General features: G+C 50.0%; 5 protein-coding genes across 18 annotated transcripts in view; 2 read left to right on the top strand and 3 right to left on the bottom strand.

Annotated features, from left to right (window-relative positions):
• Positions 1 to 467: 467 nt before the first annotated feature.
• On the bottom strand, positions 468 to 2,779 carry b4gat1 (beta-1,4-glucuronyltransferase 1). 2 transcript variants are annotated; one of them, XM_088374748.1, is made up of 2 exons: positions 1,492 to 2,776; positions 468 to 1,350 (listed from the first exon to the last, which is right to left on the bottom strand). In XM_088374748.1, the coding sequence occupies exons 1-2, from the start codon at positions 2,581 to 2,583 to the stop codon at positions 1,159 to 1,161; spliced, it is 1,284 nt and encodes a 427-aa protein (XP_088230874.1). In that variant the 5' UTR covers positions 2,584 to 2,776; the 3' UTR covers positions 468 to 1,158. The 2 variants fall into 2 exon arrangements, with proteins under 2 accessions (XP_088230874.1, XP_088230881.1); XM_088374755.1 differs by having other exon boundaries at positions 1,203 to 1,350; positions 1,440 to 2,779.
• A 586-nt stretch (positions 2,780 to 3,365) lies between these two features.
• pfdn2 (prefoldin subunit 2) lies at positions 3,366 to 5,532 on the bottom strand. The gene is made up of 4 exons (XM_088374791.1): positions 5,093 to 5,532; positions 4,303 to 4,391; positions 4,007 to 4,130; positions 3,366 to 3,887 (listed from the first exon to the last, which is right to left on the bottom strand). Exons 1-4 carry the CDS (start codon positions 5,171 to 5,173, stop codon positions 3,696 to 3,698), a joined length of 486 nt encoding a protein of 161 aa, XP_088230917.1. The 5' UTR covers positions 5,174 to 5,532; the 3' UTR covers positions 3,366 to 3,695.
• On the top strand, positions 4,928 to 7,949 carry nit1 (nitrilase 1). 2 transcript variants are annotated; one of them, XM_088374775.1, is made up of 6 exons: positions 4,928 to 5,434; positions 6,405 to 6,638; positions 6,722 to 6,825; positions 6,905 to 7,041; positions 7,114 to 7,239; positions 7,382 to 7,949. In XM_088374775.1, the coding sequence occupies exons 1-6, from the start codon at positions 5,370 to 5,372 to the stop codon at positions 7,646 to 7,648; spliced, it is 933 nt and encodes a 310-aa protein (XP_088230901.1). In that variant the 5' UTR covers positions 4,928 to 5,369; the 3' UTR covers positions 7,649 to 7,949. The 2 variants fall into 2 exon arrangements, with proteins under 2 accessions (XP_088230901.1, XP_088230910.1); XM_088374784.1 differs by lacking the exon at positions 4,928 to 5,434 and adding an exon at positions 5,852 to 5,978.
• A 403-nt stretch (positions 7,950 to 8,352) lies between these two features.
• clcn3 (Cl-/H+ antiporter 3) lies at positions 8,353 to 17,688 on the top strand. Of its 8 annotated transcripts, none has more exons than XM_088374708.1 (15): positions 8,353 to 8,540; positions 9,668 to 9,849; positions 12,107 to 12,267; positions 12,394 to 12,493; positions 12,675 to 12,862; positions 12,950 to 13,072; positions 13,209 to 13,415; positions 13,504 to 13,584; positions 13,649 to 13,896; positions 13,967 to 14,264; positions 14,335 to 14,521; positions 14,602 to 15,000; positions 15,188 to 15,404; positions 15,557 to 15,632; positions 17,017 to 17,688. In XM_088374708.1, exons 2-15 carry the CDS (start codon positions 9,687 to 9,689, stop codon positions 17,065 to 17,067), a joined length of 2,499 nt encoding a protein of 832 aa, XP_088230834.1. In that variant the 5' UTR covers positions 8,353 to 8,540; positions 9,668 to 9,686; the 3' UTR covers positions 17,068 to 17,688. The 8 variants fall into 8 exon arrangements, with proteins under 8 accessions (XP_088230834.1, XP_088230807.1, XP_088230843.1 ...); XM_088374681.1 differs by having other exon boundaries at positions 16,912 to 17,688; XM_088374725.1 differs by having other exon boundaries at positions 8,354 to 8,540; positions 15,557 to 15,687; positions 16,912 to 17,051.
• Positions 17,689 to 21,339: 3,651 nt separating this feature from the next.
• Positions 21,340 to 24,108, bottom strand: part of LOC148403168 (uncharacterized) — a 7,318-nt gene continuing 4,549 nt past the window's right edge. For all 5 annotated transcript variants that reach the window (XM_088384805.1, XM_088384841.1, XM_088384812.1 and 2 more), the window contains 6 exons: positions 23,304 to 24,108; positions 23,047 to 23,149; positions 22,834 to 22,961; positions 22,594 to 22,690; positions 22,327 to 22,506; positions 21,340 to 22,242 (listed from right to left, as the gene is read on the bottom strand). The exon at positions 23,304 to 24,108 is cut by the window's right edge. In XM_088384805.1, the coding sequence (XP_088240931.1) occupies positions 21,992 to 22,242; positions 22,327 to 22,506; positions 22,594 to 22,690; positions 22,834 to 22,961; positions 23,047 to 23,149; positions 23,304 to 24,108 (1,564 nt within the window). In that variant the 3' untranslated portion in view covers positions 21,340 to 21,991. The remainder of the gene's footprint in view (positions 22,243 to 22,326; positions 22,507 to 22,593; positions 22,691 to 22,833; positions 22,962 to 23,046; positions 23,150 to 23,303) is intronic.

Genomic DNA, 24,108 nt, shown 5'->3' with positions numbered 1-24,108 from the left:
CACGGTACGCCGGGCTTGTCACAGCACAGAACATCACAAGTTGTCCTTTCTGGCGGCAGATGGCAAAAGCGGGCCATGTGACTCATGTCAACATTGAAACGGACCAACCACTCGGCCCCCACCTTTCTTTTAACCATCAGCGGTCATGGGGGGGTAAAGTGTCACCACACAATCTGTCAAGCAACCTAACTCGTACGAAATGTATTCACAGAGATTGCTTCGCGAGTGCATCAAAACAAACAATAATCGAATTGCCTTTTTTTCTCTCCCTGTCTCAATAATTGCGATTTCATATGCAATTTTTTTCCCCATGGTCCACTTCTTTCTATTTTCTAACAAACAATAACAACAATTTCTCACAAACTTAGTAATATGAAGTTACCTCTATGCTAAAATAAAGGCCCATGAATCCCAAATTAATTTGAAAGCATTTATCAACTACAAGAATAGTAAAAAGACAAATAAGCGATTGCATCATGATGTTTATTGTCCCAGTTGTAGTTTGACCTATCTTAAAACTAAAACCTTCCTGTTGTGTATTAAACAAAACCGTATTAACATAGTCATCCCTCGCTAGCTTACTACACTAGCTTGATGCTAACACACAATGAACAATGCCACAGAGGGGCTTTCGAAACTAGCACCAAAAGTTCCAGGTGTCACATGCCCAGCTGACTTTTTTTTTCTGGGTAGCCAGAACCAAAGGTTCCCAAAACTTGAGGTTGCAATACTTATGGAGACAGAAGAAAAGCCTCGAACTCAAAGTACTCATTGTGTGGTTACTTTGTCTACGGATAGAAAGATTGACTTCCTGTTGTGCTTGTCATGGCGACGTCGTACTTAGGGCAAAGAATCAAGGCAGAAGACGAGCAGTGCTACACAACAGTAAAAATAAATAGAAGGCAAGTCGTTTTCTCTGCCAAAAAGGGTGATTGACGAGGGATGTGCCATTTTACAATAAATACAAATACAAGCATAAAAATGTCAAAAGCACAACGTCAACTATCGGTCGTCAGTCGGGACTCAGCGCATCTGCTGCCATCTAGTGGTCACCGACGGACATCACTGAGCAGTTTCTCTTCCTCACAATCAGAGGATGTTAATGTGGAGGATGGCCCCAATCAGCCCTATCCCCAATTTTTGGGGGGATTCTTTATATTAGCATCGCCTGGCGGAGTTTGGATATTTGGTCTTCAGAGCCTCTTTGAAGCTGCGAAACAGGAGCCGGTTGCGATTGTTTTCCTCGTCCTTCTTAGCGTGGAACTCGCCCTGGATCTTGAAGCCGCGGTGGACCAGGAAGGCCGAGCTCAGCACGGAGAACTTGAAGCCGGCTACGTGGAGCTCGCAGGCCTGCACAAAACAAGTGACCAAGTCGGATGAGACGTCACAATGGAATATGAAAGACAGTTTCGCGTTCATTTGGATCTGGGCTCGCGTGCCTTACGAAATCCCGATTTGGCTGCTCTGCACGCGCTTGACGCCATTTCTGACCTGGCTGATGCGATTGAAGCCGTACTGCTTGAAGTTCTCGTCGTAGAGGGGCACGTTGCGTGGGCCGATGTAAAAAGGCTCCCATGGATCCACCCAGGTCAGCGTGTAGGCCACTTCCAGGGCGCCCGAAGTGTCCCGGACGTGGCTGTTGACCCACTGCGAGTAGTTGGTGGGCGCTTGGCATCGCGGGCACAGCTCCTCATAGAAAGGTCGCACTTCGCCCACCTGGTATAGCCGCACCAGCTCCGCCTTGGTGGCCGGGATCTTCCTGGTGTGGCGGATCTCGAAGGCGGGCAAGACGAAAACCTGCTCCGGGTCAGGCCGGCGCCCGGCGATCATCTCCAGGAACTGCCGGTGCAAATCAGCCGCAGGCATCATGTCGATGTCAATGATGAGGACGTAGGAGGCCTCGGTGCCTCCTCGGGCCACGTTCCGAAGGAGGTTATTGGGGTAAGAGACGTCAGCGGCGATAGCGTAGTTCTTGTATTTGTCCCTGTGGGCTTGCAGCCGGGCGAAGACGGCAGCGCAGTCGCCCAGGCCGGCAAAGTGGTGGTGGTCCTCCTCGGGAAAGCTGGCCGTCTCCCCCGAGAGACACACCAGGTGGAAGTCCACCAGGGCCTGCAAGCGAGGACACAAAACGCCCAGCGCGTACACCAGCGCCGTGGCAAACTTGACGTCCTGGCCGTGCGCAAAGATCGCCACCGACAGCGGGTTGCGCCAGCGCTCCACCAGATCCTCCAGGTGGTGAAGGTTGTTGATGCTCGTGTGGGTGGCCAGCGTGAGGACATTGGAAGCCGGCTTGTTGGCGAAGTCGCTCTGAACCATGTTCTTGTACACGCGGTACTGTCCGCTGTGGTCAAAGATCCCCCCCGTGGAAAGGGAATATCTCAGGCGCTCCTTGCGGGCGTTCTTCTCGGCGTGCGCCGCGACGCTCCCCGGGCCGGAGCCCCCGAAGAGCTCCGAGTAGCTGTAACGCTGCTGCTTGCCGTGCAACTTGGACAAGAAGGACAGGTAGAGGAGCTGCAGCAGCGCCACCAGCAGCAGAGCGCTCAGCACCATGCGGAAGGCCGAACATTTCTTGGGCAGATGCATTCCTCACAAAGTGAGCCGAAACGAGAGGGAACGTCGCCTACCTTGCCATTCTTGCCGGTGGCCGCTTCGCCTAGCTTAGCCTAGCCGCTTAGCATAGCATAGCATAGCATAGCATAGCATAGCAGCTGCGCTACCAGCTGGAAAGGCTCCCGACGAACGCCGTGAGAGCGAGCGTCATGACGTCACGCGCATGTCCAGCACGAGGGCAAGGACCTTTTAAGTTGAAAATAATAATAAAAAGGGCCACTCGGCTCGATATCACAGACACTCGGTAAAATCCCGTCATAATTTGGTCATTTTGACAAATATATTTCAAATGTATACGTGCTTGGGCTCTTTGTACACATTATTGCCCGATCTAAGCTGTTTAAAATGCCTCACTCTGTTTGTCGGACAAGCTATTTCGTTCTACTGAAAAGGGGGGATTTCGGAGGTATCAGGATTCGGCATGCCACGATGCCATCAATATGTAAATTAAATGTGTAAAAATGGACAGGAAAAAAAATGGATAGAACGCCATTCTCCTCCACCATGCCATGCCAACTCTTAAATTCTTCTTCCTTCTCCACAGCCCAGAACAACCAAACACCAATGAGCTACAGGTACAGTATTTGCCTGCTTTACAATGCTTTTTACTTTACCATTTAACTTTTGTCAAAGTGGATTATTTGGGAATTTAATTTGGATGTGTTTAAATGTCATATGCTTATGTGTTATTGAGCTGCACCTGTTTACAAATCACTATTGCGTGCCAATATGCATGGAGAACATCACAAGAGGACTCGTTGCCAAAGGCTTTTTATTCTCTGCAGTTTGCCAGAGCAGAGCAAAACGGGCTGATCGTTACATGTGAGCACTTCGCCTGCGGGGCCGCCGCAAACACACTCACATGCACGCACACACTGTAAACAACGTTCGAGACCTACCAAAACTGAAAATGCATTTGGTAGGGCACGTCGCATCTTGAAGTTGTCAGTATAAAATCTTGAGGCAAATTTTATGTTTGAACCTAGATTTTTTTTTTTTTTTTTGTCAACTTTGTTTTCAATATGTGAGAGCCTTACAGCCACAGCATCCCCCCCCCCCCCCCCCCTCGAAAAAAACAACAACAACTATGAAACCAAAACACCAGCTCCACTTTTAGGGTTGCCTCCTTCACTATCCTTGGAAGCAGTCGTGGACTGGCTCTGTGCATCGGTCTCGCCCTCGCCCACCAGGCGAATGTTGTAGCGTTCTCTGTACTCGGTGAGTTCACGGCCTTTCTCCAGCATCATGGTGTTGAGTGACTCGATTATTTTGGAGAGCTGACAAGACACAAACAGGGGACAAATGCTGAAATTGACATGCGGCGATGGATGCTCGTGACAAAATGCAAAAAATCCACAGCTAAAGAAAAAAAATCTGAAATGAGCATTGTCATTACCTGCTCCTTGTTGGTTTGCAGTGCCGGCAGAACTTCTTTGACCGTCCTCTCCACCAGCACGCCGCCGACGAGACGGAAGCATTTGCGGGAAGGGTCCACATCTTTCAGGGTGTCGATGACAAGGCTGGTGGAGACAAGCCAATCGATCACAGAGGAAAGTTTTCTCGGTTTATCATCATCGATAATTGATGGTCAGCGTGGCTGTCTCCGCCGCCGTGTATTTTCATCAATTTTTTTAGGGCGTGACGTGCCGACAGTCGGGCCGATGCCTTTTGGCGCAAGAGATCCCCACCCACCTGTGTTCATTTGATTCCATCTCCAACTCTGCTGCTTTGGAGGCCATATTGCGCTGCTCCTGGCGCATTCTCTGAAATGTTGCCACCACCTGTTGAACGTCACACAAGTGAATTCATTCTTATAGATTTAGAATAAGTCATCATCTAATTTACGCAAGATTGTAAAATTGACAAAGGGCTACCTAAATGAAAATGTTCTTCTTAGTGTTACTTGTCATCAATCCAAAATAACAGATGCTAAACCCTTGGGAGGCACTCGTTCCTCATCCACATTATTTGCTTCACCTCTCTCGTCATGACTCGGCAGGATGCGCTCGTTTGTCAAATTTAGCCAGTTTATTGACGCTTTCATCGTTCTTTCGCTCCCTGGTGGTGAGTTTACTACTGGCTGGGAGATAGCTTGATGAAATTTGCAGAAGAGTCGCATTTGAATGCAAATATCACCGGCTATCATCTTAATGTGACGACTAAGTTGGTCGGATCGGCTAGTGTACACTGAAAATAGCGTTGATGTCACGTCGACGGAGAAGTACACACACACACACACACACAAGAAGGCCGTACAAACCAGAGCAGCCTAAAAGTAGAACAACAAAAGCATCCACCATTGTTGTCAAATGGGTTCATTAGGTAGCTGCATTCAGCTGGACACAAGCACACGGTCGCCAGATAGGTGCAGCGATGAGATGCGATCGTTAGCATTGTGGCTAGCCCCGTTTCTTCGTCCCGTTAATCCCCGCGGAGGGGCCGGCCACAATCGAAGCGACCAACGGTGCCCCGGTGGCGGTACCTGTTCGGTGGAGGGGGTGGATTGTTTTCCTCCACTATTGTTTGTAGCTTTGGAAGCCGCGTTGCTACCGTTCGCTGCCATTTTGGATCTCGTTAGGTGACGAGGAAGACCCCTGTCAGGAGTTGAAGCGCTGCCCGCGAGATTGCCTGAATGAAATTAGCCGACGTCAACAAACGCCTTCACGTATCGGTGGTCTCTTTTGTTTTCAGTGGGGACCGAAGCTTCCTCGTTCTGCCAGAATCTTTAACTTGGAGTGAACAGGTCATGATTTGAACCAATGTTCTCCGTATTGAGGTCATCAGCGTCCTTATTCTCCATTCGGGCAGTCAAGCCACATAGCAGGTAACGAATTATTTGTCATTCCCTCCTCCACGTGTAATCTGCACAACCTTAAATCCTTGTCATTTTATGTGCAACCGTAGCTGAAACAAAGTTCAACAATCGGACATCAACCAGGTAGCTGAGCATCATGCAATTGACAGGAAACAAAACAACAAGGCACGAAAGCAAGGGCAGCGGATGAAACATTAGAAGGGGCGGTAGTTAGCAAGGTGGCAGGAAAATAATGTTAAGAAGATGAATGGCTAACTTTGCCGAAAAGCATAAATAAATAATAAATACCATATGATTTTCCGTTTAGTTGGGCCCCAATATTGATTTGGTTGTGGAAAAGCACTCGAGCTATTTTTGCGACAGGTTGGAGGAAATGTGCAGAATTTGCCGAGAAAGCTTGCTCGTGTGCACTTTACAGAGTATGTTCCTGCGGTTAATGAGTCTGAACGTTCTCTTCTCTTTAAAGTGCGTTGTTCAGACTTTCCCTCATTTAAAGGTCAACTTCTCCTGAATGTTAATGTTCACATAGCCTGCTTGCTGAAACAGCCTTCAGGTAAGGCGAGACACAAATAGCAGAATCTTGAAGAGTTACTAGATGTTCTCCCTCTTGCTTGTTCCAGCTAAGATGCATTTCAATATTTGTCTGCTGTGTTTGTCTTAGAAACTATTCTGCATATTTGAGTTAACATGCTAGGTGTTGTCAGAACCAGTTATTTTAGTCAATGAAAACTAATGAAATAACGAACATTGAAATTGGAAATACATTTTTTGTGAACAAAATAAAATCAATAAATGCTTTAAAAGTAATGTCGCACGGGTAAAAAAAAAAAGCCGCCTGGTGACATCGTCCCCAGGAGACAAAACACTTTTTTTTTTTGTTTTTTTTTAAACGAAGCAAAACAAACCATCTCTGTAAACGAATTAAAGCTAAGCCAAACCGAAAGTAAAAAGTATCGGTCGTAATCCGTTCTCTGCGCAGGATGTCAAGTTCTCACCATCCGCGGGCCGCCTTGTGTCAGCTGAGCGTCACCGTAGACAAGCTAGCCAACTTTTGTGCCACCCGAGAGCTGCTGGAAGAGGCAAAGCGACGAGGCGCCGCCATGGCCTTCCTGCCCGAGGCCTTTGACTACATCGGCTCCAGCCGCGAGGAGACCCTGGAGCTGTCTGAGACCCTGGCGGGAGATACGATCGCGCAATACGCTCAGATGGCCCGGTACGAGACATCGAGGCGGATTGGTGTGAAAGACGTGGACAAGAAAAAAAAAGGTTTCTGGCCATCACCTTCCTTCGTCACAGGAAGTTGGACATGTGGTTGTCTCTGGGCGGCTTCCACGAACGAGGACGTCAGTGGGAGGCCGAGCGGCGGATTTACAACAGCCATGTGGTCATGAACAATCAAGGTAGCGTCGTCTTAAAACGCACGTGGACTCCTTTGCGCTTCCTGACGTCACGTCGGCGAGGTTTTTGTGATCCGTGCAGGCGAGATCGTGTCCACCTACAGGAAATGCCACCTGTTTGACGTGGAGCTTCCAGAGAAAGGCGTCTCGCTCAGCGAAAGCACCTTCACCATCCCGGGCCCGTCGCTGGTAGCGCCGGTCCAAACGCCCATCGGCAAGGTGTCCTCTCCGCACCGACGGGTCAGATAGCGTCGACTCGCGCTTCTCACCGCCGTCACCGTTTGCCGTCAGCTCGGATTGGGAGTCTGCTACGACTTGAGGTTCCCGGAGTTTTCGCTGGCGTTGCAGAAGAGCGGCGCCGAGATCCTGACCTTCCCGTCGGCCTTCACGGAGGTGACGGGAGCCGCTCACTGGGAGGTACGACGCTTAGAAGTCCTAAATCGTGTTATAAATGATGTCCCTTTTCATATGAAAGGTACAGCGGACAGTTGAATGTCTCCTGGCCCGGGTCAAATTGACCCAACACATATTAAAGGGTGAAGCCCGTTTACGTTGACAGGTGCTGCTCCGGGCGCGAGCCATCGAGAACCAGTGTTACGTGCTGGCGGCGGCACAGGTGGGCCGGCATCACGACAGGCGCTCGTCCTACGGCCACGCCCTGGCCGTGGACCCCTGGGGAGCGGTGACGGCTGACTGCGGGGGGGAGCGAGCGGGCCTGGCACTGGTGGAGGTCGACCTAGATAAAGTTCGCAGCGTTCGAAGGAATATGCCGCTTCAAAAGCATCGGCGAGACGACAACTTTTACGCCACTCAGCGTGTGACATGAGTGAATAGGTCCAACTTTGGCTAATTTTAGGCCATGTGGAAACCTGCTCCAAATGATCATATAAAGTTCTTCTGTCTTTTACAAGGACAAGGAACCTTCTCCAGATCATGGCTGTTGTGTTCCATTTATTAAACTACAGGGAACGACTGTCGAGTTTTACAATGAGAAAGATCACTTATAATACTCACCGGGACACAATTGTTGGCACCACTCTGTTAATGGAAGAAATCCCACAGTGCTCACAGAAATAACGTAAATGTAACAAATGTAATTGTAAATAAAACAAGAATCAAAATGTAAATGGACTATTTCCAAGCGGCTTGACGTTCCTGTGACGAAATTGAAGGTACTACCTGGAAATGGACTGAAATGGGTCACAAATTGACGAGACCAAAGAGCCCAGAACAACGTCCAAATAAATAAATAAAGGGGATCAATCAAATCCAAGATCAAGTTACATCAGTGTCAAGTTGCACCACCCGTCTGTGGATGAATGATGATTGATTATTATTGCTACATTTTCCATAGCAACTGCAAATGAGGGAGGTGGGTTGGCAAAAGAAATGAGCACCAAACAACAGTACGACCATAAAAAAGAGAGAAGTATTTCCTTGAGAACCATCAAATGTTCGCGATCAGTCAGCCCGTGCAGACATCTCGTGTCACGCATGATAACGGTAAAAGCGCCCGCGTTCGGTCCAATGGTCCAGCCGTGACGTCATCAGTAGGAAACAGGAAGTGACTGTTGCTGACACAGGTACGAGACCGGGACGAAAACAGCAGCGATGAAGAGGAGCTGCTTGTGCAAACGACTTCTTTATTAAATGGGCGATTTCATGTAAGGAGGAACAATGAAGTGTTGCGTCCGGACTGGATTCGAGGCATCGCTAAGGTTAGTTTGCTTCGCTCGCTGTAGCTAACACCGGAGGCTAGCTTTAGCATCAAGTCATCGCTCAACATCTCGTTGTGTCATTGGGGGCAGCCACGTACATTTTCCATATTTGATTTATTTTTAAATCATTCGTAGTCGCTTAAACCGGAGCGCTGAGGGAGGCTGCAAGGTGGCCCACCAATGTGCCGAGGTGTGCTGAGAACGTCACGACGGAGGCAGTTAGTTGGAATGCAGCAATACAAGTTAAGGGAACAGGACGAGTTGCTGTGCGGTGTACCGGAAGTCAGGGTTCGCTTCCAAGACTTTGAACGGACATCTACATTTCTTTCGAACCTGCACTTGTTTACTTGGACTGACCTGAGTGACGGAGTGTGATCCCGCTCCGCCTGGTGACATGGCCACAGGAGATGACGCTCGGAGAGCCTCGATCAAACTACTGAGTTCCAAATTGCTTGGAATGACGAACAGAGTTGGCTCCAAAAGAGACCTTATGCCCAGTGTATTGGGTCGGGAATTTGACCCAAGATATGGGTCGCCTCGTCATTAGCATGGCTGAGCTTATTTTAAGATAGTTAGGCCGGTCACCGTAAGGAAATTCTTTTGACGTTTTGGAGCGACTGCCGAACTTGGTTGCACCCAACCATAAAGTTGAGAGGTTGGTGAAATTGCCGAGTGACTCTTGTTTATTGTAAAGCACTAGCAGCTAACCACAGTGGCCGCCAGCAAGCATCAAGGTTCATGTCACGTCACGTCACGTCACGTCACGTCACGTCACGTCACGTCACGTCACGTCGTTTCTTTCTAATCAGCTCACACCTGATTGGGTAAGCGTGCAAATGCAGTCTCACAATAGCCAATCGAGACGCAATCATCACTGAAGCGATTATGTTGCGTTCCAAGTCATTCACCAATACGTACATCAATAATGATCATAAATAAATACGTGAGTGGGGGTATTTATTCATTTCAGCCACTATACATGTCCTGAGTGTTGTTGTTAGTCACCTAAATGTTGAACAGAGGCTGTGATTTACCCAAGTCCAATTCCTTGTTTGGCACGCTCAAACATGGCGAATAAAAAACTCTTGACTCTTGAATTGGTTCTGACTGCGTGGTTTGTCCCCCAGGGCACGGCTGCTTTGCTAAATGGAGTCGGAGCAGCTGTACCACAGAGGCTACTCCAGGAACAGCTACAACAGCATCGCCAGCGCCAGCAGCGACGAGGAGCTGCTCGATGGAGCTGGCATGGTCATGGACTTCCACACCACCGAGGACGACAACCTGCTAGATGGCGACGCTTCCTCCCCAGGTACGGCGCACCTGGACACGCCGGGCCGGGTCGGGGCTGTATTTATTGCATTCGTGGAATTCTATTGGCCTTTACGGTCCACTGAATTTGACGTTCAAGTACCCTCGGGCTCACCTGACCAAACACAGAACTATCTGATGTTCCACCATATATTAATTGGGCAAGATATTTGCTTCAGCATGGTCCAGGTTTTTTTTTGGGATTCTTCTTTTTCTTTTTCTTTTTTTATGGTCTTTGTTATTTCTGCCTTTGTTTTCCTGGGCCTCCAGTGGCTCTAGAAACACCCCTGTGAGTGCCGGTTCGTGCGTGATGATGATGTCATCAGCCTTCAAGTCAGCTGCTGCAGTAGAGAGCGAGTGAGCGAGCGAGCGAGAAAGAGTGCGAGAGAAGGGAGGGCGAGAGAAGGGAGGGCAGGCGGGAGAAGGCAGTGCGAGAGAGTTCAAGGCGACACACACACACACACACACACACACACACACACACACAGGCTGTGTGTGTCGCTGCCTTGCGCAGCCCTGCTTGCCTTCCTCCAGCAAAAATGGCAGCAGCTCAAACGCACGCATGCAGTGCGCAGTGAAAGCTTAGCTTAGCTCCTTTTAGCCTAGCCTAGCCTCAGCTCGCCGACTCGGTCCGTCAACATGGAGGAGGAGGAGGAGGACGCGGGCGCCGACCCCTATTTACCTTACGACGGGGGAGGGGACACCATCCCCCTGCGCGAGATCCCCAGACGAGGTACGAGTCCGTCGCTAGTGACGACGACGTTGCGCGCGGCCGTCGTGCCAAGATAATGAGATTAAGCCTGAGGCCTCGGGAGCTGTGTCCACCGGGCGTCTGTCACACTACGTACATGAGCTGGATCCAGGCGTGACCCCTGTTGTCGGTACGGTCTGATAACCTCCAGCGCGGTTTTGGCCACCACCCTAAGGAGATCTTCAGCAATGTTATGTTTACAATTCAAGTGAGCGCTCGACGGCGTATCGAATCAAGCGATTCCTCAAGCGGTCGTCCGCCAACTGAGGGAGGGGGTTGGCGGGTTGCCAAAATAAGCGGGGGTACCACGCTGTGACTGTCATGCACTTGGTTTTGGAGTAAGCCAGTCCTCCATCAAGTGGCTCCAAAAAGCTGCTTCAAAGCTCACATTGTTAGTCTTTGGTTGGTTGGTTGGTTGGTTGGTTGGTTGGTTGGTTGGTTGGTTGGTTGGTTGGTTGGTTGGTTGGTTGGTTGGTTGGTTGGTTGGTTGGTTGGTTGGTTGGTTTTTGACTTGTTTGTTTTGACTCTTTTGGTCTTTTTGACTGTCGTTGGGATTCATTTCTTGTTTGTTTGTCGTTGTACGACTTCTTTTGCTCCTGGTATGCCATTTTGTATGCAGCGCATTGTAGTCATAGTTTCCCTCGGAAACATCTTCTTTCGATGTACATACAGTCTAGGCTACACAACAAACTGATAAATGACTAGTTTTGAAATCAGAGACGATTGAAAAGCGTTTTGCTTAAAAAGATGAACGGTGATTAAAATTGCTTGCAATAGCTCTAATTTGAAAAAGTGAAGACAATTTAGTATTTTTTAGTAATAACACAAAGTCGGTGCAAAATGTGTCTTCACGGACCGCATAAAATGATGTGGCGGGCCGTATCTGGGGCCCCCCGGCCGGGCCTTGAGGTTGACGCCTATGTTTTAAAGTGACGCAGTGCAATGGCACCCAGTTGAGAGAGAGAGCAATAGCTGCTCATTTTCCAAAGAAGAAGAATTATGGGCCAAAGTAGTCTATGTAGTGTATGGGGGTATTTTGATCCGATTTTTACCCAGACAAAGCACATGTTGAAGCGACTTTTGGGCTGCGAGTGCCGTGACATTTTGTGGGGGTGAGACGCGACGCGACGCGACGCGACGCGACGCGACGCGACGCGACGCGACTCGACTCGACTCGACTCGACTCGACTCGACTCGGCCGCTTTCTTGGGCCGAGCGAGCAGAGACAAAAAGGCGTGCGGGCCTCACCGGTGGCCGACTTGGAATTTGCGGCCGTTGGCGCTCACGTGGGCTTCCTTATTGTTTCTTCAGCTGGTTTCACACAGCAACGCCAGCGAGCGACACTTAAGGGGCCGCCGCACTGAGGCGGCTGGGCTCCGCAGATGATCTGAAGCTCTTTGGGGAACTTTCGAACGATTTGGGGGAAGAGCAGAAATGGGACAGGCCTAATGACTCGTCTGAAGATGAAACGTGATCTAGCGGCTGCTGATAATTTTGTCGGGCGTAGGCTCCAACTATGCCATGACGAACGGGGGCGGCGCGCCTAGCAGCTCTACGCACCTGCTGGACTTCTTGGAGGAGCCCATCCCCGGCGTGGGCACCTACGACGACTTCCACACCATCGACTGGGTGCGCGAGAAGTGCAAGGACCGCGAACGGCACCGCAAGGTCAGGACCAGTTGGACCGGTACCCGCGTGACTCGCGGTTGATCCGGCCAGGATTTGCAACTTTTTGGGAGCGCCGCGCCCGCCCGCCCGCCCTTTGTACAAATACCACGTTTGTGATGTTTGCAGATCAACAGTAAGAAGAAGGAGTCGGCGTGGGAGTTCACCAAGAGTCTGTATGACGCCTGGTCCGGATGGCTGGTTGTGACGCTCACCGGCTTAGCTTCCGGTAATGGCCCTGCAAACGTGCCGTGGTTCTAGCCGAGCCATTCTTAAACCCGTTCATTGCCATTGACGGTTGTAGACGTCAAAGATGTTACTTGTGTTGGCAGTGAATGAATTCAACTCAAGTGCAAATTGATTTGAAAACACGTAACAAGCTTGTCCCTCCATCTGGTCCTCGGCGGCAGGTGCCTTGGCCGGCCTGATCGACATCGCCGCCGACTGGATGAACGACCTGAAGGAGGGCGTGTGCCTGAGCGCCATGTGGTTCAACCACGAGCAGTGCTGCTGGACGTCCAACGAGACCACCTTTGCCGAGCGGGACAAGTGCCCCCAGTGGAAGAGCTGGGCCGAGCTCATCCTGGGCCAGGCCGAGGTTCGCTGCGGAGGACCGTCCCCCGCCTCGTTGAGATTTCCTTTTTTTTTTTTTTTTTTTTTTTTTAAACTGGGCTCGCCGTTGCAGGGTCCGGGCTCCTACATCATGAACTACTTCATGTACATCTACTGGGCGCTGTCTTTCGCGTTCCTGGCCGTGTGTCTGGTCAAAGTGTTTGCGCCGTACGCCTGCGGATCGGGGATCCCGGAGGTAAATGAAAAGCGGGCCAATTGACAGCAAGGTTTTGACTTGATGTAACACACACAGCAGCTAGAGGGCGCCAACTGGAAATGTTGCTTTGACCTCCACTGACGCCAACTCTGGTCTGCCGGTCTGCCCTCCTCAGATCAAGACCATCCTGAGCGGGTTCATCATCAGGGGCTACCTGGGCAAGTGGACCCTGATGATCAAGACCATCACTTTGGTGCTGGCCGTGGCGTCTGGCCTGAGTCTAGGGAAGGAGGGCCCGCTGGTTCACGTGGCTTGCTGCTGCGGGAACATCTTCTCTTACCTCTTCCCCAAGTACAGCAAGAACGAGGCCAAGAAGCGAGAGGTGAGCTGAGCGCCCGCCACCGCGCACTTCCGGCATTTCCGCCTGCGCTTTTTCCGTTGACCCCGATGGGGCTCTCCGTCTCGCTCAGGTCCTGTCGGCCGCGTCGGCGGCCGGCGTGTCGGTGGCGTTCGGGGCTCCCATAGGTGGCGTTCTCTTCAGCCTGGAAGAGGTGAGCATCTCGTTTTGAGCCAGCAGGATAAGACGTGTCTCATGCTCTGTGTCTCCCCCTCCAGGTGAGCTACTACTTCCCGCTCAAGACGCTGTGGCGCTCCTTTTTCGCCGCCCTGGTGGCCGCCTTTGTCCTGCGCTCCATTAACCCCTTTGGGAACAGCCGCCTGGTGCTGTTCTACGTGGAGTACCACACACCCTGGTACCTGTTTGAACTTATCCCTTTCATCCTCCTGGGAGTTTTCGGAGGCCTGTGGGGCGCCTTCTTCATCCGAGCCAACATTGCTTGGTGTCGGCGGCGCAAGTCGACCCGCTTTGGCAAGTGCTTCGGCGATCTGTGAGCGGCTGTAAAACATGTTTTGAAAGTAACCGTTGTCTGGCACCTCAGGTAAGTACCCGGTTTTGGAGGTGATCCTGGTGGCGGCGATCACGGCCGTGGTGGCGTTCCCCAACCCGTACACCCGCCAGAACACCAGCGAGCTGATCAAGGAGCTCTTCACCGACTGCGGCCCGCTGGAGTCGTCGCAGCTCTGCCAGTACCGCAGCCAGATGAACGGCAGCAAGGCCTTTACGGAGAACCCCAACCGGCCCGCCGGGCCCGGCGTCTACGCCGCCATGTGGCAGCTCTGCCTCGCGCTCATCTTTAAAATCATCATGACCATCTTTACCTTCGGCCTCAAGGTGAGCCCGCCTGTTGCCCGAGACCCATTTGAGAGAGAACCGATGCAGCCACTCCGCCCCTCCCCCTCAGGTTCCATCAGGCTTGTTCATTCCCAGCATGGCCATCGGCGCCATCGCGGGGCGGATCGTCGGCATTGCCGTGGAGCAGCTGGCCTACTACCACCACGACTGGTTCCTCTTCAAGGAGTGGTGCGAGGTTGGCGCCGATTGCATCACGCCGGGACTCTACGCCATGGTCGGGGCCGCCGCCTGCCTGGGTGAGTCTGTCGGAGCCAACGATGAAGTCTCTGTCTAGGTGCGGCGTGGTCACGCTGTTGCGCAATGCCTCCCTCCTTAGGCGGGGTGACCCGCATGACCGTCTCCTTGGTGGTCATCGTCTTTGAGCTGACGGGCGGCCTGGAGTACATCGTGCCCCTCATGGCCGCCGTCATGACGAGCAAATGGGTGGGCGACGCTTTTGGGCGAGAGGGCATCTACGAGTCCCACATCCGTCTCAACGGCTACCCCTTCCTGGACGCCAAGGAGGAGTTCACGCACACCACGCTGGCCAGGGAGGTGATGCGGCCGCGCCGCTGCGACCCGCCGCTGGCCGTGCTGACGCAGGACGACCTGACCGTGGAGGACCTGCAGGCGGTCATCAACGAAACCAGTTACAACGGTTTTCCCGTCATTGTGTCCAAGGAGTCCCAGAGGCTGGTGGGCTTCGCCCTGCGCAGGGACATCACCATCGCTATAGGTAAACACCACGGCCGTTTTTGCCCACGCCGCTTGCTGAGTTTAGTCACAAAGTCGGTTCAACTGGTAAGTCCAAGGTTCGGCTGCGAAATGCAAATTTGGCCGAGCGTTGAAAGTTGATCAGGAAAAGTTCCGTTTGACACGGATCATAATCGTAAAGCGCCTCCACTGCTCTTCCGCTCGGACAGAGAACGCTCGGCGCAAGCAGGAGGGCATCATGTCGAACTCCAGGGTGTACTTCACCCAGCACGCCCCCACCCTGCCCGCCGACAGCCCCCGGCCCCTCAAGCTGCGCTCCATCCTCGACATGAGCCCCTTCACCGTCACCGACCACATGCCCATGGAGATTGTGGTGGACATCTTCAGGAAGCTGGGCCTGCGCCAGTGCCTGGTTACGCACAACGGGTGAGTGCAGCGCAGTTGGCGTGGCGTGGCGTGGCGTGCCGTGCCGGACCGGACCGGACTCTGGCCCTGACCCCCATCCCGCCAGAAGTGGCACCGTGTCGTTCCGCGTCTTGTCCCAGGCCAGTTGTGCGAGTAACGGGTGTGTGTTGCAGGATTGTGTTGGGCATCATCACAAAGAAGAATATATTAGAGCATCTGGAGGAGCTCAAGCAGCGCACGGAGGCCCTGGTGACTAGACAGTAAAACCACCCCCACTCTTTAGTGGAGGGGTGCATGACACCTGGTGTGGGCAAAAAGATAATGGCGTCTCATTCCTCCTGCTTTCTCTTCCTGCTGGGGGCGGTGGCTTAGTTGGCACGAGCGTTAGCCGCATTGCAGCGGCCGCAGTCGTCGACGCATCGCAGCCCTAGCCAAGACTCAAACCCGTGCGTCTTTCACTTTAGACCGTCCGTGGCGAAGCGCTTTGTAGCTGATGCGAGCGGCGTAGTCCTAGCTTAGCCTGGGCGTAGCGGCCGTGGCATTCGTACAGAGTCGTAGCCGTACGTTGCGTTGGCCAAGCCAACGTCGCTGTGGATTTGCAAAGTCGTAACGAGTGAGAAGCTCGCACCGTTTTCTGCAAGCTGCTTTTGGGGGCTTGAGCGGTCGCAGGGATTCCAAGTCCCTTTAAGAGCTGACTTTTCTTCTCGTGTGTGTTTTCTGAAATCTTCCCGCTCTTGGTTCCACAACGGATGTCATCGGACTCCAGGCAGTAACCGCCGCCTTGACGAGTTCGTGGGTGTCTTTGTGAACATAGCAAGGAGAGTCCTCCCCCTCTCGCCCCGATTATTATATTCCCGTGTCCTATCATACATGTAGGAAGTTTTTGTATCTGACCTCGCCCCCGCTGGCTCCCGTTCGCGTACATTTTGGGAACTTCAGCTTTTTCGCCCTTCTTTTCACAACATTTTGTGACCACTTGAGAGAGAGAGAGAGAGAGAGAGAGAGAGAGGAGAAGAAAAAGAAAGACCAAAAGTAGCGCATCTGAAGCCAAGTCTGCTAATTTGGATCTGGGTCATCACAATTACACGCCACATATGTACGAACAATTAGCATTAGCTAGTTAGCATTAGCGAGCCAGTATTGCTAAGTTTATAGTTGTATAATATCCCAAGTTGAAAATTACAAACAACACGGCAGAAACATTCCACGTATTCGGACATCACCATTAGCATACGTGTACAGCCAAGCTAATTTTCGACCAACAATTTTCGACTTGTGTAAGCATAGTAGCTTTGAGTCCCTCCCTCTGGGGGACCTTCTAATAGCAAACAATATCCAACTCAGCTTTAGTTTCCCAGCCTCCTTTTTTTCCGTCTATCGGTTACGGGTGTTGGTCGTCGTTTTCAGCCTCTCTTTGCTGCAGCAGCAGCAGCAGCAGCAGCAGCTTACCACTCCAACCTCGCCCCCGGTTTTGACAACAACAACAAAATGTGCTTTGTGGCGCTCATTAACTCTTCCTGTCACGCAGGCGGCTTCTTGGCATCGTCACAAAAAAGGATATCCTGCGTCACATGGCTCAAATGGCAAATCAAGATCCCGAGTCCATCATGTTCAACTGATCCAATCGTTTCAGGACGACGAGGACGAGGAAGCAGTTTGCCTCCTGGATGACACCTACCGTTGACCTACGAGCCTCGTTTGCCCGCATTTTCCCTTTTTGGTTTTTGCACTCCGTCCGCTTGAGCTGATTGACTGCCGATGAGGTTTGTGACCCACTTTACTAAAAGTGATCTGAATTGTCACTTCCTCCAGAATGAAGAACTTAGCAGGAGTTCCACACGGCGCTGTCTGGTGTGCAGTATCTTTTAGTTCACTAATCCTTCCATCGTTGTGAAGTCCAAAAAAAGAAACAACTGAATTTTTGTGCAATTGACCTAACACACGTGCTACTTTTGCCGTCACTTTAACTGGAAAGAAGGTCAAACGTGGAACGGCTCACCCTTGATCCTCAATGAATGGATGAACTTTTCACGGCGAATCAGCTGAGCCATGAGCCGGGAATGATTTTGTCACAACCAAATGTGGAAAAAGCAACACGTGGCTTTGTGCTCCCTCCCTCCCCACAAACCAATCGAAGGTATGGGCGCACGTGGCCGTTTCCGTCCGTCCTTTCCGTCCCGCTGAGGAACGCGTCGCCCACATCTCAGTTTCTTAATTTATGAAGTTGTGCAATGTTGTGATCTTTGCTTTCTTTGATTGTACATTTGAAACACGAAGGGTCATTAAATTTGGATTGAAATTTCAACTTTGTGAAATAGACGCCGACACGTTTGTTTGATCATCACTTCAAAGTCTGCTTTAATGTCAACTTCTTCACATGTCAAGACACACAGCCATCGAACTTGCGTTTCCAGCTATCCCACGGTGACAAGACATATCATATATACATATTTATATATATACATATATATGTGTGTGTGTGTGTGTGTGTGTATGTATGTATATATATATATATATATATATGTATGTATGTATGTATATATATATATATATATATATATATATATATATATATATATCGAGAGAGAGAGACAGACATTATCTCATAATAAAATCAATGATTATCATCTAATCATTATGACTTTTATGGCATTTTTCTATTGCCAACATGAAGTTTTTTCCCTTTTCTCTTTCACTGGCGGACATGGGCTGACATGAATTTATCCAATGAGGATCAAGTTGAGTGTTGCTTCGAATGGCCAATCACGTCCAAGTAAATGGGACAATCCGCGATCACAGCGCTTGCAACTCTTGCTCGGATAACAACATTTCTTACACCAGGCTTTGTCTTGTGCTGTGTTTTTTTTTTTTATCGTTGTTGCGTTTCTATGTGTTTGCGTCGTCTGTGTTCATTTGTTTCAGTTTGGCAGCGAAAACGGCTCCGAGAGAGCGCTGCTTTTCGATCTTGAGAGAGAGGGCAGACAGAGCTAGCCACAGGTAACGTTAACTGTTAGCTATCTTGTGAGAGCAGTAACTTTAACTGACCAGATGGTCTTTTTTTTTTTTTTTTTTTAAACTGACTGAAGCAATAGCAGAGACAGTACGACGGTCGTTATTGTGTCGTTATTTTGTATTTTTCTGCTCCGCGCGGGAGAAACTTAATTTACAATGATTACCTGCTAGTTAATAGTACTGCATTGCCATATACAATACCGTTAATAAATGGCTGCTTCATTTGTTTGTACAGTAAATAAACCAGTCATTTAAATGCAACTGAAATCGCAGTATTTAATTGATATTTGTTCTGCAGTTAAACAACTAATACAACTAAAATCACAGTTTTTAATTGTTGTTTAGTATACAGGTAAGACATCTAATAGTGTAAATACAACGGAACTCACAGTATTTAAATGTTATTTTGTATACAGTTAAACAACTAATACCGTAAACGCAACTGGAATCACAGTATTTAATTGGTATTCTATATAGAGTTAAATCATCTAATACTGTAAATCGAACTGAAATCACAGTATTTGAATGTTATTTAGTATACTGTTAAACAACTAATACTGTCAATGCAACTGAAATCACAGTATGCAACTGTTATTTAGTATACGGTTAAAATATCTAATACTGTAAATACAACCGAAATCACAGTATATAACTGGTTTTTGCTTTACAGTAACTACACCAATACTGTAAATGGGAATACAGTACATCTACTGTAAAATGCTTTTACAGTAAGTTTTTTTTTTCTTGTTTATTTCGAACATTTGATGAAATACAAGAAAAGAAAGTAAAAAAATACTGAAAATAATAACACCATAGTACAATAGAGAAGAAAGAAAAGGAAAAAAAAAAACATTGCGTTATAAATTTTCACTTTATCATAAAAAAAAATCTTACTTGTTCAAAAGGGAGTAGAAGGAAGCCTAGGCTTATCTCGCTCTACCCCTTTTACAGTAAGTCACTGGTTAAGTCCTGTCAATTTTACGGTACATTTTTTACAGTGCTTCTCAGAAAGCAATTGGAAAAGAATCCATTTCATCTATTTAGAACCCCAAAGTCATCCGACGCCCGCGCCGAGTCACGACTGTCGAGACACGGCGTCAGAGTGACCACGGCGTTCTTTTTACAGCGACTCTCTCACCCTAAGGCACAGGTATCAAACTCAAGGCCTGGCCGGGGGCCAGATACGGCCCGCCACATTATTTTACGTGGCATCAAATTCCTGTGTCATTACTCGAATTGCAAATTATCTTCACTTTTAATACCCCTTTTTTTTTTTTTTTTTTTTTTTAATATTTGACCAGTTTTTACTCGTCTGATTTGAAAACGACTTACAGTCAAGCCTCGGTTTTTCGACCACAATCCGTTCCGGAAGGGGATTCGAGAAGCGAATCGGTCGAATTCCGAATCTTTTTTTCCTCATTACAAATAATGGAGAAAAAAATTAATCCATTCCAAGACCAAAAAAACCCCGCCTTGTTTAAGCATTTTTTCATTTGCGCCTTTTTGACCGATTGCGCAACTGCAGCGCACCGCCATACGCGCAACCCTAGCGCGTCGCCGATCGCGCAACTGCACCGCGCTGGTCGCATTATTGTGACAGAGCCGTCGCTGAAATTTAGAAAATATTTTGAAAGTCCTGATGTACTTTCCAAAATCGAAGTGGACCTCAGTGCGCAGGGAACTTCATTTGGTCCGATCGCGCAACCGCCCGCAGCGCGCCGGCCGGGCGCTCACTGTCGCATTGCTTTGAGAGTGTCTTTGTGTTTTAGGATAGCTTTATTGCTCCCACTTGCTTCCTTTGGAGGCATGATTACGGGTTAATAGAATCCTCAAAGTAACGAAAATGCAATAACAACAGAGTCAGTGGGCATCCGGGCCGCTCGGTCAGGTTTTCTCGGGTCCTCACGGCTCATCTCGCGAGGTTCGACAATCGAAGCAAAAAAAAAAAAACATCTCGAATTTTTTGTTCGAATTCCGATTTGGTCGGGAACCGAGACGTTTGAAAACCGAGGTTTGACTGTCAGTTTGTTTTGGAGCTTTGACTGTATATATCATATGAGGTGCTCATACATTGATTTGGGTTGACAGCCATAATGGCCCTCCCGAAAGAAGTTCTGACTACAATGTGGCCTGCGCAAATTTAAAAAAAAAAAAAAAAAAAAAAAAAAGTTTGATAACCCTGCCCTAAGGGATGAGGTGCAATTTGGTAACTCTCGGTTGGGTTAAGCCGTCTTTATTGAAACCACCGCAGGGATGAGTTCATTGACACTAGCGCAAGAGCTGAGTTTAAGGCAGGGGTCTCAAAGTCCAGTCGTCATGGGCCGCATTCCTACATGTTTTCCAAGTTTCCCTCGTTAAACACACCTGATTCAAATGATCAGTTCATCCTCACGTTCTGCAGGAGCCTGATAACTGAATCAGGTGTGTTAACGAGGGAAACTTGGAAAACATGTAGGAATGCGGCCCCCAACGACTGGACTTTGAGACCCCTGGTTTAAGGTAACTACTTCTGACCAGGTCTGGCTCATTCCGATGGTATATCTGTCTTCACTCAGAACTGAACGGCTCAAAGTATGACTGTGTTAAGGAAATTTTAAGCTTTCATTATTGAATATAGATGAACCACGCTCCACATCGTAAAATATACGTGAAAAAAAACAAAAACAATCAATCATCAAATCAAAGGATTATCAAGAGAAAGTTTGCGAGACATCTCAACTGTTTGTACAAACGACGACAATTCCACTCGCCATTTGTCATTCAAGCGAGAATGATGCCGGCGCAAACCTCTTTGGATTGTAAAACTCAACCTTCGTAAAGGAGGGGACAAAAAGGAGACTGAGGGTGTAAATAAATTGCTGGAATGGGTGGAGTCATTAAGCAGTTGGCCTCGTTCCCAGAATCCAAATTTTGGTTCCAAAAAGAAAAGAAAATGAAACTTAGCTCCTGAAACACTTTTAATTCAATATTCCACACAACATAACTACACGATGATTACTTTAACAGTCCTTACTCACGTGAGAATACATTCATGTATGAATAAAACATCCATATTGAATACATGTTGATGATCCATCCATCCATCCATCCATCCATCCATCCATCCATCCATCCATCCATCCATCCATCCATCCATCCATCCATCCATCCATCCATCCATCCAACCTTGTGACATCAACAGCAATAAACCATGTTTGAAAATATTCAAGTGAAACGACGCAAAAAGGAAGAAAACGAAACCTAACTCAACGCAACCTAACGAAACAATGGTTATGAGCAAAGCAAAACATCCTAAAATGATCCAAAAGTGAGTGTGTGTATGTGTGTGTGTGTGTGTGTGTGTGTGTGTGTGTGTGTGTGTGTGTGCGCGCGCGTGTCATTCAAAACAGGTCGTGTTTCCCGAGTCAATAACTTCGACTAATCTAACGACGTTTTTACTATGTCACGTCAGTCTAAATTTGGCACCGTCTGCTGGTGAAATTTGGAACTACAACAGCGCCAAACTGCCCTTAATTCATCATTTTGAGGAACTGCGCAAATGGGTGACGTCGGGCAGCACCCACGTGGTCCCACGGGGATGCCGTTCCCGCCCGGGCTCACTTTCTGGGCCGGATCTTCATCTCCACGAAACTCAGGCAGGTGTACTTTGCCTCCCCCAAATAACGCCAGACTGCATTGGTATCGTCGCAGGTGCCGCTTTCCTTGTACAGCCCGTTCAGGTTGGACCAGTGACACTTTTCGTACCACCAACCGCCCTTCCAGAGGTTGGCGCAATTGGCGGCAGAGGTGTCTTGGTCGCGGTCCTTGGTGCTGAACTTCATCCCAGAATGGATGGACAATTGATCGCCTGCAAAGCACACAAACTCGCTTTTGAGCACGCGCAGGGGGCGCAGGTGTGCCCCCCCCCCTCACCCCCGGCGGGAGGCGCTACCTGCGTCTCCAGAGTAGCCGCTCACAAGCAGCGGGTAGCCGTCCTTCTCGGGGTCCCGCGAGTTCCGGCCCACCGAGAAGTCGTCGTAGCGAGCGTAGTACTTGCGGCCGTCGAATGCGGTGAAGTCGATCCGCAACTGGTAAGCGCCCGAGGCCGTCAGAGCGTGGATGTTCCGCAGGCCTGCCAACACGCAAAGGCGGCGGCGGCGGCAACGTCACGTCTCGCGAACCACAAAGGCGTGACAAGAAGGATGTCTTGGTTTCAGACCGAGCCAGTGCTCTCCGGCGGGGTCTCCGAAGCCCTTTCGATAGTCGTCCCAACCCCGAAAGAAGTCGACTGTGCCGTCCCTTCTCCTCTGGATCACCTGCAAACGCACACACGCACACCATCAGCGAAGCAAACGAGCATGACTGGCCAACTGGACGTTCAGCGTTGAAGAAAAGTGCCAACTTTATTGGGGAAGGCTTCACGAGGGGAACTCTGGGGTGTTTGTTTGCAAGCACTTACGGTCCAGCCTCCCCCGTCCTGCCACATGTTGCAGTAAGCCTCGAAGCTGTTGGACCCGCTAAAGAGCAGATAGACTCCAGTTGACTTTCCCGCCGCTTTGATGTCACTGCAGTCTCTGGGCATGAGACCTGAAGCAAAAAAACAAACAAACACGTGAGAGCGCAAAAGAGACGCCCGCTTTAAACCAACTGGACACGCTCGCCCGCTAGCTACCATAGAGTTCCCTGTGAAGTGTGGGCTGATCCACCACCTTCTCCCGCAGGCTGGACAAAGCCAAACTGACGTCGTGTAACTCCTTGTTCTCTTGTGACAGCTCCTGCGCACCAAGCGTTTGAAAGAACTGAAATGAGATCTCCAACTGGGACACTTGGTTTGCATCCTTCAACAATACTTTTGTTCTTATTCAAAGGAGATAGTAGTTTGTGTGGAAGAGGAGGGAGTGACGTTAAGTCCTGAAAGGTCCACCTCACCTGAGACATGCTCTTGTAGTCCGTCTCCAGGTCTTTCAGTATCTGATTCAGAAGGCCTTTGTTGCTGCGCAATGCCGTCTGACCAGCCTCCTGACCTGCCTTCAGCTCTGCCAAGGCCGTCTGACCTGCCTTCAGCTCTGCCAATGCCTCCTGACCGGCCTCCTGACCCGCCTTCAGCTCTGCCAAGGCCGTCTGACCTGCCTTCAGCTCTGCCAAGGCCGTCCGACCAGCCTCCTGACCTGCCTTCAGCTCTGCCAAGGCCGTCTGACCTGCCTTCAGCTCTGCCAATGCCGTCTGACCAGCCTCCTGACCTGCCTTCAGCTCTGCCAAGGCCGTCTGACCTGCCTTCAGCTCTGCCAATGCCTCCTGACCGGCCTCCTGACCCGCCTTCAGCTCTGCCAAGGCCGTCTGACCTGCCTTCAGCTCTGCCAATGCCGTCTGACCAGCCTCCTGACCTGCCTTCAGCTCTGCCAAGGCCGTCTGACCAGCCTCCTGACCCACCTTCAGCTGTGCCAATGCCTCCTGACCGGCCTCCTGACCCACCTTCAGCTCTGCCAAGGCCGTCTGACCTGCCTTCAGCTCTGCCAAAGACGTCTGACCTGCCTTCAGCTCTGCCTTCAGCTCTGCCAAGGCCGTCTGACCTTCCTTCAGCTCTCCCTTCAGCTCTGCCAATGCCTCCTGACCTGCCTCCTGACCAGCCTTCAGCTCTGCCAAGGCCGTCTGACCTGCCTTCAGCTCTGCCAAGGCCGTCTGACCAGCCTCCTGACCCACCTTCAGCTGTGCCAATGCCTCCTGACCGGCCTCC

The sequence above is a fragment of the Syngnathus floridae genome, chromosome 1, assembly GCF_059516105.1.
Source record: "Syngnathus floridae isolate MCC-2025c chromosome 1, RoL_Sflo_1.0, whole genome shotgun sequence".
Taxonomy (NCBI): domain Eukaryota; kingdom Metazoa; phylum Chordata; class Actinopteri; order Syngnathiformes; family Syngnathidae; genus Syngnathus; species Syngnathus floridae.
Note: the sequence above shows the minus strand (reverse complement) of the source record. Positions and strands in the feature narration are given on the sequence as shown.